Source organism: Engraulis encrasicolus, chromosome 5 (genome assembly GCF_034702125.1).
Source record: "Engraulis encrasicolus isolate BLACKSEA-1 chromosome 5, IST_EnEncr_1.0, whole genome shotgun sequence".
Classification (NCBI taxonomy): domain Eukaryota; kingdom Metazoa; phylum Chordata; class Actinopteri; order Clupeiformes; family Engraulidae; genus Engraulis; species Engraulis encrasicolus.
Genome location: NC_085861.1, coordinates 51,641,890 through 51,657,038, shown reverse-complemented (window position 1 = coordinate 51,657,038; position 15,149 = coordinate 51,641,890). Strand labels below are relative to the sequence as shown.

Genomic DNA, 15,149 nt, shown 5'->3' with positions numbered 1-15,149 from the left:
TCAGGGTTTAGTTGTTGTAACCATAGGACAGCTTCCTGTATTTCCAATATGGCCAACGGGCGGCCATGCTTGTTGACCACTGCTGGCCTGTCTTAAACTCTGACCTCCACCCCTAATTCCAACGCCTGGAATGCGGAAACACAAGTTTCTTAAGGTCATCGTTTCCTTCAGGAATGTCTTCGTTCATTGAAACCTACACCTAAAGACGCACTCAAAAAAGTTTGGGGGAAAAAAAAAACAAGTCACACATATTTCAGGATCCAAGAAGTACAATTTTATTTAAGTGTAAACAGTACATAAAATCAAAAAAACTGCATAGGAAATGTTTAAAGTCCACAAAGACCAAGAGACCGAGACTGCAGGCCACATAGTATTTTAGTCTCTTCTGTCGGATTTCTCTTTTTTCTTTTGAGACAACACTGACATGACACCAACCAGTTGAGAGAATGGGAAAGGGCTTAAAGATGAGATGGGAGAAAGGAAGATGGGGAAGACTCTTACAGAACCTGCCCTAAGCTCCAGCTTTCCCCCCTCTACACATTTACAGGCCAACCCCAATTCCTGAAAACAGCCGCCAAAACCACAATCGCACACAGGAAATGGCCGTGGGAATCCTGTGTAATGTACAACTCACTTCAATGGAAGGACTTCATTGGGGAAAGCTTCTAGGGAGTGACTGTAGCCGTATATAATATAGAATATAAGAACTGTTTCAAATGACGTTAAGGCATGTTTTTTCACTTATCTGAAGGCAAACCCAAAAAAAATGAAAAAAATAGCTTCTCTTTGGTCAGGTTGATTGGCTGCTACAGCAAACAAAAATTGTGCCAATTGGTTTCCTGAGAAATTGAGGGGGTTTTTTATCTGGGGAAAACGGAAGGGAAGCGATATCCCATAGCCATTTCTCTGTGGCTTTTCTGGGGCTGATTAAAAAAGGTGAATTTGTACAAAAATGGTCAAATGCATCACTTTACATTTTCGGAACAACTTAAACGGAAATAAAACGAAGGGGATCCTGCAAAAAATTACACAAACAGCATTTTTTTTATTTTTTTTAACAGGGATCAAGACATGAACTTGCACACATACACACACATACACACGCATACACACACGCATGCACACACACACACACACACACACACACACACACACAAATCAGGAACTAAAAGTACTATTAGCGGATTCACTATCAAATGTCAAGAGAAAAAAAAAGTTTGGGATTTTTAATCTCTAGAAAGCTACCTGAGTTGTTTCTTACATGTGTACACATCAGAAGACAATACAATCATTAAAATGGGTCTTGGACCATGCACTTCTGAGAAGATGTGTGCATATGAGGTTGGTTGTGTGTGTGTGTTTCGTCAGAAACGGACTAAAATAAGCTTGAAATGGCCAAAAGAGGCCCACAAAGGGGGAAAAAAAAACAAAAAAGCAAAAATTCTAGAGACCCAATCAGTACATCTTTAGCAGGAATATGCAGGTGACTGATACACATACGCTTTGATAAAATAATTGGTTTGAAATTAACCTGATGCTTTCAAAAAGCCTGCACATCCTCGTCCATGACACTTATGCACAGTCAGCGGCTGGTGTATGTATGCTGGTGCCCCCCCCCCTTAGTGTTGTAGACACTAGGCTTGTCACCCACACAATCTCGTCTTAAGAGAAAAGCGGTCTGTATACTTCACAAGCAACCAGTAGCTCAGAAAGGGGCCTTTGTGCATCTTTGGAAACACACATTCAAGTCAATTTACATGGAACTGCGGTGAATGTCATCCCTCACATTTTTCATACTGGACATTGACTTAAACACGGCTCCACAGACCACATCTCTGCACGCAGCATCCTGATGATTGTTCAGTGTAAAACATGGCATGAGGATACACCCTCTATGCCGTTTCACACCAGAGGTGAGCTTGGTAAAGAGGTATTCCAGGTCAAACATTTAACATTACACAATGTCAGCCAGGAAATTAATTTAAAGAAGACTATTTGGCAGTTTTAGGTTATAGATAATCAAGTTGGGAAGAAAAGTTTTGATTTATTTATTTGTTTTATTTGCCTACTACTGCATGTGTGGTAAGGCATCATGGACAAAAACCATGCCACTAGTGTCTTACACAATGAGGTACCTTTCTTGGGCTCTGTAAAGCTATTTGTGAAAGAGAAATACAATCGTATAGGTCAAAGCCATCCACCACAATCTACCATACACACTTTTTTTGGTACATCATAAAAGTGTCATCAAATAGTTATTTTTTTTCTTTAACTGTTATTTCAAATCCACTTGTCTACAAGGACTTTTAAAGCATGCAAAAAATATAAATATAGGGTTTTTCATTTTTCCTCTTAAAGAGTATAGATCTTAGGATCACACGGGAGGCGATTTCTGCAGCACTTGTGCTCCGTGTTGGAGCAAAGTAATACTAGGTGAAAAGGTCTGACTCTCACACGCTTGCTACCCAGGTAGGCCATTGGCCAGGTGATAGCTGCTTTCTAATCCCCAGACAACTTCACATTCACACTTTTCATCCTCAAGCTCCTTTTGGTTTTCTTTAAGTATCTTTTTTTCAGTGGTCTACTAGAGATCTCCAGCTATGGCTCTAAAAAGCAAGTGTGTTACACAAGAGGACAAGAGGTAAAGACATGAAAGAAGTTTCTTCTTTTTTTTTCTTGGCTATGCATGAAAACATAGCCATCATGTTAGTAAGGAACACTTACTAAAACATCTGCTGAAATAATACCTGAAGAATATTCAGAGTGTAAATATATCTAGAAGTTGTAGTGAAACTCCAATGACAAACTTGGAAAGAACATAAGAGGTGTGTGAGAAGAGGCAGCCTTTAAGACACAACCTCACTCTCAACTGAGGTAAATATTACATGGACTTTTGTAGGCCCATGTTAATGCTGGACAATGAAACACAAAATGATGAGGTCACTGAAATAAAAAGGAAGAGACAAGTCAGAATAGCCAGAAAAGGTTTTGAAGCTCAACAGCTTGTCTTAAAGATCATTGCACTAAGATGATTTGCTTTTACCATAGTTTTGGCACAAGCTTAAAATAATATATGGTCACAGGGTTTGGCAAGACATTCAATGTAAAGCTAACCAGTAATCCTTGTGCTGTAACGGAGGCATGTGGACAAATGTCTACACGCAACACAAATGTGAACACACAAACCTGCATAGGTTTGTTCATCAAAACATTGATGACACCTTTATACTTAAAAATGAGGTATGAGTTTGTTTTGCTCGTTTCACTGCCCTTTCAGTGTCTTAACTTCCCACGTTCTAACTAACCTAACTGAAGTAATATACAGATTATCCTGAATGCCATGCCCACTCAAAATAACCTTCCAAAACTGTAACGCGAGGTTCATTAACAGTACACAAAATTAAATTGTGAAGGAAGTCATCTTTGAAAATGACAGACATGATGCATTTTCTTTTCAGCTTAGGAATTAGTAATTCTCCAGACCTAACAGATATCAACTTGGATAGCCAAAGGGGCTTGCCGAATACAATCAAAAAAGTACAGATTTTGCATGTTTCCAATGAGTCTATGATCTTATCATAGCACAACACGCCAACACCGGACCCTTTAAAGGTCCATAACTCTCAGGTTAGGCTGGAAGGGAAACGGTCTCTGCTGCTCCAGGAGAAAAGTGTGTCACTTGTACTGTGTGTGTGCTTCAGGGTTCATGCCCCGTCCCCAAGTCCAGAAGCAGCCGAGAGTTTAAACACCAAGTGCCTAGACTGACAATCACATCACCGTATCCATCCCATGACCTAACTGAGAATCAAAAGTCTGCTCTCAACAACAACTTGTGTGCTTTCTGTTGCAAATACTGATACCATACATGTTTATGTTATGTTTTTAGGTGGCAATGAACAATTTCAATTAAAGACAAGCGGAGAGAACAAGGCAATAACATTGCAAGCGGTTCAGCAAGAGACGCTCTACTCCGTGACACACCACCTCAGTAGCAGAGGATTGTTTTGAGGTTGGAGGGCTGAGTTTCTACTGAAGCCTTGACGTGACGTAATGACGGCGCCTATCACCACCACCACCACCACCACCGCCAGAGAGAGCCCCCTGGAGAACTTTCTTGCCAACAACAATAACAAAAAGACACGTGGAACAGTTTCTCTGAAAGCCGAGCCCTCGCAACAAAGGCTTGAAAAGCCTAAGTGGAGTCCAGGCCAGAACCCCCACACTTAAGTCCACAAACTAAATTATGGCTATCAAACTAAGAAATTCAAACAACATTTGGATACAAATTCAACATTTCCCCCCAGCACAGTTGTGCCCATTTCAAACAAACACCTTGCTATTATATCATTCTTTCACCTTAAAGTTGTGCAGCCATAGTAATTCATTTTTCAAATACTAACTTTGCAAGACAAACAAATCAAATAGAGGTTAGTTATATTCATAGAAAATATTATGCCCCTCCTTTAATTTCCCCCTAAAGAGCCACCAGGACCTAGACAATAATATTTTTCATTAAAGCAAATCTCTTCTGGAGAATTTTTTTTTTTTGGTTTCTTGCAATATTCTTGCCATACAACTGGATCTGTGATTTTTCATTTTAATATGCGACATTAGGGGATAATGCAAGATAAATGTTCTTAACTATGTTTAGTCAGTCAAGTAAGTGTGACTGAGCCCCCATATATATATATATATAAAACAAAAATGAAACGGAAAATGCTTGCAGAGGCAGCTGGACCCATTGGAGGTATTGTGTAGTTGAGGTAAAAAGTTTAAAACAGAGGTATGAGGCAGATGACGTGTATATAGAACTACAAACAACAACAAAACACAGTAGATTTCTCTGAATATGGCTGCATGCTTTGGCTAAAACATGCCACAAACTGGTAAATTTGAAACATTGTTTTTTTTTTTTTAGAATCATTCAGGGTTATTTTCATTGCTTTATGTGCACAGTAACAACTGGGAAATTTTGTGCGAGCTGTGCAAATACAAATCAAACATTGCTTCATTTTTGTAGTTTTTCTCTTGCTAAAAAGCACTGAGGTAGATGTTTTTTTATATAAAACTTCATGGACTAAGTCTCTGCACACAAAACAATGCGAGTACATTCATACATAAGCCAGATGAGGTAGGTAATGATGCAGAGAGTAAAATATTTCAAGAATGAAAGAAATTCCCTGAGAAAAATCTGAACAAAAAAAGAGATTTGAAACACACATCGAGAGCAAAAAGGGTATCCTATTTCAGCAGTCCTAGCCCCTTGGAAAGTGGAAGGGCTGCTTCTTAGACCACAGAACAGATCTGTTGGTCAGCACTGAGCAGACGGCTTCAATATGCTCTGATTAACTAATACAAAAGGCATTTTGATTTAAAGTGTTTTAGACAATGAGATTTAACTCTGTTAGTATTTTCTCCACTTTTTTGCTCCTGATGTGTGTGTACCGAAAATCTTCTTTTCTCCGCTTCTTCACGATGCTTCCTTTTGCCACACCGAGCAAAAAGCAAGCATTGCTTAGAACATGAGGATTCGGTTGTTACCAAAGTCCACGGCGACAATCATTCCGTCAGGGGTAACGGCTATACCCGATGGGCGATCCATCTGCCCAAAGCCACTGCCCTGAGTGCCGAACTTGCATAAGAAATTGCCGTTGGGCTCGAACACCTGAATGCGATGGTTGCGGGAGTCGGCGACGATGATGCGGTCCTCTTGGTCCACCGCCACCCCCTGCGGGCGCAGGAACTGCCCGTTGCCCGTCCCCTCCGAGCCCAAGAAGCGAGCGGACTGGCAGTCCGGCCGGATGACGAGCAGTCGGTGATTGTTGAAGTCTGTGACCACCAGGTGCCCTTCCTGGTTGAAGGCCACGCCACGCGGTGAGTCGAAATGCTTCCACAGCGCTCCCTCGAAGCCATACTTGTTGAGGAACGTGCCGTCGGGCCCGAAGAGCTGCACGCGGTGGTTGCGCGTGTCGGACACCAGGATCTTTCCCTCCGTGTTCACGGCGACGTCCCAGGGGTAGTTAAACTGCCCATTCTTTGTGCCCTTCTCGCCAAACTTGAGGAGGAACTGGCCCTCGAAGGTGAAGATCTGGATGCGGTGATTGTCCTTGTCCGCCACAATGATTCTCCGCTGGCTGTCGCAGGCCACGCCCGCAGGCCGGTCAAACTGGCCAGGGCGCGAGCCTAGCGTGCCGAATTTGTGGTGGAAGGCGCCACAGGGCTTGAAGATTTGCACGCGATTGTTGCTCCGGTCCGCCACCACCACAAATCCTTCCTTGTCGACGCAGACGCCCCAGGGGCGGCAGAGTTGCCCCTCGCCGTCCCCCTCGCTCCCGAACGAGGCCATGGGCAGCCCCACCCCGCCATAGCTGCGGCCCGACTTCACCAGCACCTTGAAAGGGCTGCCCTCAATGTGCTGATTGCAGATGAGCACGGACAGCAGGTGCTCGCCCTCGCTCTTGGACAGGTAGCTCACCGTATAGGTGCCGTCCTGATGGTCGGACACGTCGGCGCTGGACAGGGCCCTGTCAGGACCCATCAGCACGGCCGACACACCGTCTCCGCCAGACAGCCGGGGCTCGCCATCATGGTCGTAGCCCACCACGGTAAAGGAGGCTACCTTGCCCTGCAGGCCCCGCTTCAGGCCCTCGCCGTGGGCTTTGGAGGCAGACGCGTAGGCGCCGCTGCTGATCAGGCCCATGGACTTGATGGCTATGAAGAGCGCCTGGTCGGGCGGGGTGAAGACAATGCGGTCGTCCTCCTGCGGCTGCAGCAGGCAGCGCAGGGCCTTTAGCTCCTCGATCTGGGCCAGCATGTGCTCGCGGGCCAGCAGCACGTCCAGGCTCCCACCCTCCTCCAGCACCTGCTGCACTGTGGCGATGGTGGTGTCCAGCTTGGTCAGGTTCTGGTGGAGCTTCTCCACCTGGAGGTACAGGGACTTGGCCTTCACCTGACGGATCTTCTCAACCTGAAAAAACAAAAACAAAAAACAAAGAGCAAATTAAAACGACTCATTTTAAAGAATTTTATCATCAAAATCTTGAAACACTCTTGTCCACTATCATTATCTGCCTTGCACTCCCAATTTTGTTTGTTGATTTCAGCCATTTTGAATTATTAGTCATAAACTGTACTTCTCTGACTGCAAAACCTACTCTGTTTAGTGCTAGACCAGTGAATAACACATTTGTGAACAGGCAGTGTAGATTTCGAAAATACTACTAAAACTACTAAAAATGAACTACATTAAAGGGACACTGTGCAGGAAATGGTCACAAAAGGTACTGTAACTATGCTGCTTATTGAAATTGGGCTGGCTATTGCCAAATTTGATCTTTACATGAAAGTAAAACAGCATGGATTCTGGAAATAAACAACTAAAAATCTCACACAGTGTCCCTTTAAAATAATTTGGCAGCAAAATGCTTCGTGGCCGCTCTCAACAGTTGGGTGAAAAAGTCCCCACTTTTGCTGTGTCAAGTTTGGTTTGCATAAAGGAAAACTGCACAAAAGGGCACGGTGGATTTCGGTTTGTTTTCAAAGGGTTTTGTGTCTCCAATCCACAGAGTATGGCATTGTGAAAACCCTGTCATACAATATGTTTATGGTATAATGCTCGCACAAACATCAGCACAGAGGTCAGTGTTAACCGATACGTCCTGTATTCATTGTTACTGAGAAACAGCATAGGCCTGCATAGATTGCTGTAAAGAAGAAAAAAGAAACAATCACCCATTATTTCCCTCAGGGCTTCTTTCTGTATCATGAGTGAATGTCATTTTCTTTTTTTTTTTTACTATACTGATACCTACACACAAGTGTTTTTGTATATCTGCTTACTTTCAGAGAGCACTAGCACCTCTTCAAAGTATGAACAGGTGTGCATGTTGTTGAAGTAATGCCCATGATAAGTGGAAAATGTAATACTTGATTGATTTCATATTGTTCATGAAATGACTCTCTCCACACGCGCAAACGTATACGTGGAGCTACATTTCCAAAGCTATACGTGGAGCTACATTTCCAAAGCTATACGTGGAGCTACATTTCCAAACCTATACGTGGAGCTACATTTCCAAACCTATACGTGGAGCTACACTTCCAAACCTATACGTGGAGCTACATTTCCAAACCTATACGTGGAGCTACATTTCCAAAGCTATACGTGGAGCGTGGAGCTACATTTCCAAACCTATACGTGGAGCGTGGAGCTACATTTCCAAACATGCTCTGCTCTGCTTACCTTCCAGAGGAGCTCACACTCCCTCTCCTCCAAGGCCTTCTTGTGGCGCAGAGTAATGGTCTTCACCTCCGTCTGCACCACCTTCGCTTTCAGCTCCACCTGCTCAGCTATGGCTTGGGCCTTCTCAATGCTCAACTGTAAGGGAAACAAATTGCACAATTTATAGCAAAATGAACAAACAACAAATAAATAAACAAACAAACAAACAATAAATAAAAGTGAAACATTTTCATGGTTGATGAGTTATCGAGCCATCTACTAATCTACATTCTTTTAAAGGTACACTTTACATGAAAATGTACTAACTAATAAACAAATATTTTCTAGTATGGTCCAAGTAGTAATTTTTGCAGCTAAAAATGGCTATTTTTGGAAATTCAAAATGGCGGACCATAGAGAAGATCCCCCTTTTCGTGTACGAAAAGTGCAATTTTTCCAGTCATAATGAATACTTAGAATTTGATGGTGGTGGTAAGTATTCATGAAAAAGGTAACATAAGTGAATGGGCAGCATGAATTCTGGAAATAAAAAACTAAAAATCTCACACAGTGTCCCTTTAAGATTATTCATTAGTGGATGTATGAACGCTCACTCTGCCACCCTAGTAGCCTATACCCCTTGCAACTTGAGTTCTATTGACATTGTCTGTGGCATATGCAACTGATCGAAGGCTCGCTTGACGGCATGGCTAGTTGACTCCTAGGCACCCTTAAGGGGGATTCATACTTGGCGTGACTGGTGTAAGTCTCCTTCATACTTCACTCACGACCTCACTCGCGACCTCACTCGCGCCATCACGTGACCCAAAATGACGTCACACGCCGTGGCGCGAGCTGCCGTGTCGAGACGTCGTGCACCCCACATTTTTTGTAACATGTCGTGCGCCACCAGCGACCATGCAGGTAGGCAGACAAAGCAGGAGTTGCGAAGAGAGGCTACAACTACTGTAGGCTACTACAGAATGGATCCTGCATCATTTTGAGGATAATAAAATGTCAGAGAGTTATTTTATCTTCTCTCTTAAATGTTGTTCAGTGAAACAATTGTTTACTTTGTTCAGAAGCACGTTGTGTTCGGCGATCTATTTATAAATTCTGCCGCCAGAACAATGCTCTCACATGGTCTTGGAATTATCTGGCAATGTAGGCTACAACAAAAAATATATGTTTCAATGTGGTAAGTCACAAGTCAGATGTTCAGTAGCCCTACAGCAGCCGTGTTTGGCTTTCTATTTTATACATCAGTAGAACTCACGCTGCGAGTTGCGAAAAATACTGCCGTTTCTCTCATGAACAGCAGAGGGCACTTCCGACAATGCGAGCAAGGCGCTTTTGAAGTATGAATAGTCTGTCGCAAGTGATGACGTCATTAATGGTTCTCGCGCCACTCGCGACAAAGTGCGCACGTGAAGTATGCAGAGCCCTTTAGTTTGGTACCCAAGAAGGTTCGGGTTCAATTCCCGACAGGCCAGAGCAACCCTTCTCCACTTCATTAAAAAGAAACATTGTCAATTTCAGTGATCCAAAACATGACAACACTACTTTCCTTCCTCTGATGCAAAAAAACCCCACACATGGGACATTCCAACTGGGGATGGAAAAAAACAGCCTGACAGAGAAGAGTGTATGGTCCCTTAAGATAAGGCAGCAGAGTTTCATTAAACAAGCTAAGTGTTGGACACACAAATCAACCAATGCAGAATTGTTCAAAAATGCCAAATATCAGCCTGATGAGCTGACGGCATGATACATCAGTTTATGTCCGTTCACATATCTGCATCTTTTGGCTACTTGGATAGTTCCAAAGAATAACCCTGACTGGAATAGATTGCCTAGCTGTCATTCAGCATCCAAATATAGACACGCAGCTAAACGGGCATTTTCCCCCTCCATTATGCGCTGGGCCGATGGCTTTCCTGATCTTTTGGGGCCGGATGAATGGGCCCATACACACACGAGGGGATCTATTGTGACGCCACACTGGGAAGTGAAAGACACCAAGCTGTGAGGCCGTGACCCCTCAACCCCAGTAAAACAGCCCTGTGGATCCCACAGGCACACGGAGGGAGGACGGGGCGACCTCCACAACAGATGCTCTTTAAAACTATCACAACAAAAAGAGACTCCCCTTTCTTACGATAAACCTCAGGAATTTTCCTTCTTTCTCGACACAACATGGAAAAATAAAGGTTGCCCAATCACTGATCATAGCACCACAGTGCGGAAAACACAAGTAAAAGCTTTTTTGCTCATGCAATGTTAAGCTAAATATTTTACATTCGGACTACAACAAAGTTAAATGTAGTAAATGTGAGCAATGTTTCTATGTCCATTACTACCTTGCTAGGGAAATGATTTGCCATGCAATGCATTGGCCGTCTGGGTACCTGTGCGTGTTTCCTTTATTTCATTGTTGAGAAACGGAAATGACAAAAAAAAAAGCTAGTCAAGGTGGGAGGTTTGTTGTCAAGATGGTCTGAACTATGGCGTGCTTGGTGAAAATCTGAATTATTTTTTTTACTAATTGCAATTCCTGCTTCTGGGGAAGGGAACGGAAGGGAAGGAAAGGAAAGGGAAGGGACTGATGGACAAGTGAAGTTAACACATTAGAAGCCATCTATTTCAGCAGCCAACCATCAGTTGTCACTTCTCCTCCAAAGCAACAGACCCCACAGCAGCAAGCAAGCACTAAACTAAAAGCTGCAACACTAAACCCCAGCAAATCAGATTACTGCGGCCAAGTAAAGCTGGCATGCTCGAATCTCAAGCCTCTTCTTCTCTTCTCTCTCCTGCTGACGATAATGCAGCTTGGACCTCCTCCAGCAGAGCTCTGTGGTGGCTAGCTGAGCTGGGCAAGTTCCTCAGGAGGAAGCAGAAGCATAAGCATAAGCTACAGACCCCTTCCACAGGCCCTCCCAGCACCTCCGCCGCATGATGTGATGCTCTGTAATCTGATCACTGCTACCACCAGGGCTTGACGCTTCACCTCTCTGCTCACAGGCCACTGTGGGTTAACCTGACTCTAGCCAGATAAATGGGTTTCCACCTTGCTCCACGAACATTCGTCTGGGACTACACCATCTGAGTAGGTCTGCAAAGGTGTGGTTTCCTCAAACAAAACTGTGCATGTGTTCGGGGAAACACTTGTCTACCATTTTTAATGACCTGTTCTGACTTCTACCCACAGATTCGAAAATACAGTCGAAATGACAGAATCAATGTTGATGAGTGAGTCCATGCGAGCGGCCATTTCGCATTTCACTTACTTTCCCCTCCTGATTTTAGGTTTAAAATTTGACTGTCACATCTCTGAAAAGCCCATGATCCTGCTTGGTTCTACTGCATTTTGGTTCGGGAGCAGGGCAAATGCAAAGGTCCTCCAGACCCTCACGCAAGTTCACAAAGCTGAGCAGAAATAGACAAGGGTCTGGCGAGAGTCAGGCTAACTGGAGGTAGTCGTTTTCCCAATCCTTTCTACGAGCCACAGTTTCCCTCTTTACAATGATATACTGTATTCATTTCAAACTCACACAAAGCACAAAAATGTGATGTATCCCAGAATAAAAAACTGACCCGCAAAAATGGCTAGTGACTAGTGAGACGGAAATCATTACCCCATAAATTACTGCATGGCACCTGTACCTGATCCTTACATTTCAAAAATAAATATAAAATGCATAAAATCAAATAAAAAATAAAATGTATGAAGGTTTTATCCCCATTTTGGCAGTTGACAGATGCCAATGTTAAGCCTTCATACAGATACACTGGTGGGAACTGAGCAAGCAGCGAGGCATGCAGCTCTCTTGGTGGCATGTCTGTCTCCCATGCCGATGGGTTTGCTGTGAGGTTGCGAGTTCAAGCCCCATGTAGGAAGACTGTGCAGGATGGCCTTTGTTACGCTACCACACATCCAAATGGTGTGCGTGTGTGTGTGTGAGAGTGAGAATGAGAGAGTGAGAGAGTGAGAGAGATGCTAGATCTGATGCATATGAAGCGATGAAACCCAATTTCCCAATTGATGGAAAGAAATCAAAACTCGACTTTGGCACGCTCTGGTTAAAACTGAGCAACACAACATTCAACATTCAGCCATCAAGGCAGCAGTCCGTGCAGCAGATAAGACAATGGACTTCTGGCTCGCGGTCATCGACAGCTCTGGACAAGCGGAGGTTGCAGTTAAGGGTGGTTTATGCCTCGAGATCAGCGTCCCTGCGTCGTGATGCAGTGAGCCGCGCAGTTAACGGAGTGGAGCCCCCCCCCCCATCACGCAGGTACTGAGGGGCACCTCCCCAAAATTGTGTCTCGACGCAGGGAGCGACGGCGTGAAATGGCGAAAATAGGTCTCTGATTGGTCCTCTCGACCAGCCTGCTCTGTCCTGGAGTAGAGAGCTACTTCCTTGTTCTAACCTTCGTCGGTCTACCGACTGTGAGCTCTTCATTAAATAAGTTGCCCATGCTTTGTCGTTTGATTTATTTACACGAACCAAAGACAACACGTGCGCTTGCAAGTTACCACGCTGAAGTTATTTGGACAGTTGAACAGTGGTTCCGAGGTCGAGGAAACATTCCGCTTCGTCCTCGACAAATGAGCCACTTCTTTGTTCCAAACTACCACGGTGGCTGCCAGTGCGATCAAACATGCACGTGATATAAAGATGTAATGTTGCATTTTCATTGTCGTCGATTCTGTGAATCCACAAAAACAACCGGCACGTCTAGGTTACTCTTTGTATTGAAGGCAGTTTGAGCGTGGAATGACATCGCGCAGACCGTGCTTCAAAACAGGGCATAAACCAAAATTAACTGCATCATGGCTGCGACAAGCTCACTCTGTGGCGCAAGTAGGAAGCATAACCCGCCCTTTACTCCCAGCAGCAGCACTGTGTCACCCATAAGATCGCGGCCGTAAAAAAAAGCAACTGAAAACAATGAGGGGTAATTACTTCAGGGACATTTGTGAGGTGGATGGGGGGGGGGTTATTGAGGAGGGATTGCCTCTTAATTGACATGCGAGCATGGCATGGGGTCTGGGGTTGGAGGGATGGACCTGGCTTCTCCCCCCCCCCCTTCTCCTCCAGGAATCCCCCCTCAATAGGGGGGGGGGGGTGGATATCTAGCCATCACTCCCTTCCTTTATCTCTCCCTCTGGTGCCCTTTCACTCTCCACCCCAGCTGGCTGGAGCTGAGGGATTAGAGGAGCCTGCCACCCCCACAGACACAGAGAGAGAGAGAGAGAGAGAGAGAGAGAGAGAGAGAGAGAGAGAGAGAGAGAGAGAGAGAGAGAGAGAGAGAGAGAGAGAGAGAGAGAGAGAGAGAGAGAGAGAGAGAGAGAGAGAGAGAGAGACCCCTGCCGAGGCCCAGGGCCTGATGGAATCATTTCCTCTGTGTTGTGCTAATGACTCGTGCTTGGGCCATGAGCCATCTGAATGGGAGCTGCCGCTGGGGGTGGTGTGTGTGTGTGTGTGTGTGTGTGTGTGTGTGTGTGTGTGTGTGTGTGTGTGTGTGTGTGTGTGTGTGTGTGTGTGTGTGTGTGTGTGTGTGTGTGTGTGAACATCCAATTGATTGCTATCTGAAGTTGCAGATTGCAACAATTCCATTGTAAAACTACAAAGGCAATGATTTAAGATCTCCACCAATTCAAGAGCTACACTGATGTGACAAGAGTCCACCAGCTAGGAGAGATTCAGCCGTAACTCCCAGTCTCAATTCATTTTTCAAGTCGATTTCAAATCATTTTTCCATTCCAGACCCTCTGTTTGAGTGAAATTAGAAGGCAGATGAAATATTCTTTGTTGCTGCGGGCGGTTTAAGAAGAGTATAGCTTTGACAAAAGCGGACTTTGAACATTGACAGGTAAAGGTCCAGGTGCTTTTTGATAGCACAGAAATACAGGGTTGTTCCCCAGCAGATGTGGGGGATATCCACATGCATAACGTCCCATCTCCTGGCACAATGTCCTTTAACCTATTGATGCTGGATGCTGCGTATATGCAACATTGACGTAGACGCCTGAAGCTGCATGAGCGCAGCATTCAGGCTCATGAGATTTGAGGGTTTTTTTATAATTAAAAATGTGTTTATGTTAGGGCTGAATGAACACATTCTAATATAAGATGAGGATCTTAGCTCTTAAATGTAACTCATTTCATGCTTTTATTTGCTTTGGAGGCTGAGGCCATTTAGGTTTTTATAGGCCGAGGGCACTTTTCCCCAAAAAGGGCTAAAGGGTTGTGTATGCTCTCGCGACAGCCTGTCGCACAGAGGTCTCCGCAGATAGTTTTGATTTTTGCTCCGCCGGGATCACTAGGTCTGTGCCATGTTATTCATCGTCACAACGGTAGGGGCAACGAGAGGATTGTTCAAACTGCCTTCAATACAAGGAGTAGACTATTGTTGAAATCAGCAGGTCGCATGAAATCGAATGTTTCTATGGAGACACTCAACTGTCCCGATATAACTGCAGAGTCGTAGCTTGCAAGTAGGTAATTCCGTAGGCTATGTCGCTATGTCTGTTGTCTTTTGGCTTTGTAAATAAATCAAGCTACAAAGCATTGGCAACTTATTTAATGAATGTTTCTGAGCCTAAACTGAGCTTTAGGTATTTAGCAGTCTTTTCGTGGGTGCCTTAGGCATCCATGGGTTAAAATGTGATGCAGAACTAGAATGAGTGGCCTTGGCATACCTGAACAGCCTGTCGTCCCTGCTGGGCATCGGCCAGCAGCTGGATGGTGAGGGCACGGCAGTCTTGCACCGCGTCCTGAAGGTAGGTGACGCTGTGGCCGGCGTGCCGCCCTGCGCTGCACTCACGGCAAATGGGCACCGAGCAGCTGTCACAGAAGAAGCGCAGCACCTAGAGAGAGAGATGGGGCAGGAGAGAGAGAGAGAGAGAGAGAGATGATTTTAG

The 15,149-nt window shown here is 44.6% G+C and overlaps 1 protein-coding gene across 2 annotated transcripts in view; it reads right to left on the bottom strand.

Annotated features, from left to right (window-relative positions):
* Positions 1-251: 251 nt before the first annotated feature.
* trim71 (tripartite motif containing 71, E3 ubiquitin protein ligase) overlaps positions 252-15,149 on the bottom strand; it is a 30,147-nt gene continuing 15,249 nt past the window's right edge. For both annotated transcript variants that reach the window (XM_063199684.1, XM_063199683.1), the window contains 3 exons: positions 14,928-15,095; positions 8,243-8,377; positions 252-6,967 (listed from right to left, as the gene is read on the bottom strand). In XM_063199684.1, coding sequence (XP_063055754.1) covers positions 5,516-6,967; positions 8,243-8,377; positions 14,928-15,095 — 1,755 coding nt within the window. In that variant the 3' untranslated portion in view covers positions 252-5,515. The remainder of the gene's footprint in view (positions 6,968-8,242; positions 8,378-14,927; positions 15,096-15,149) is intronic.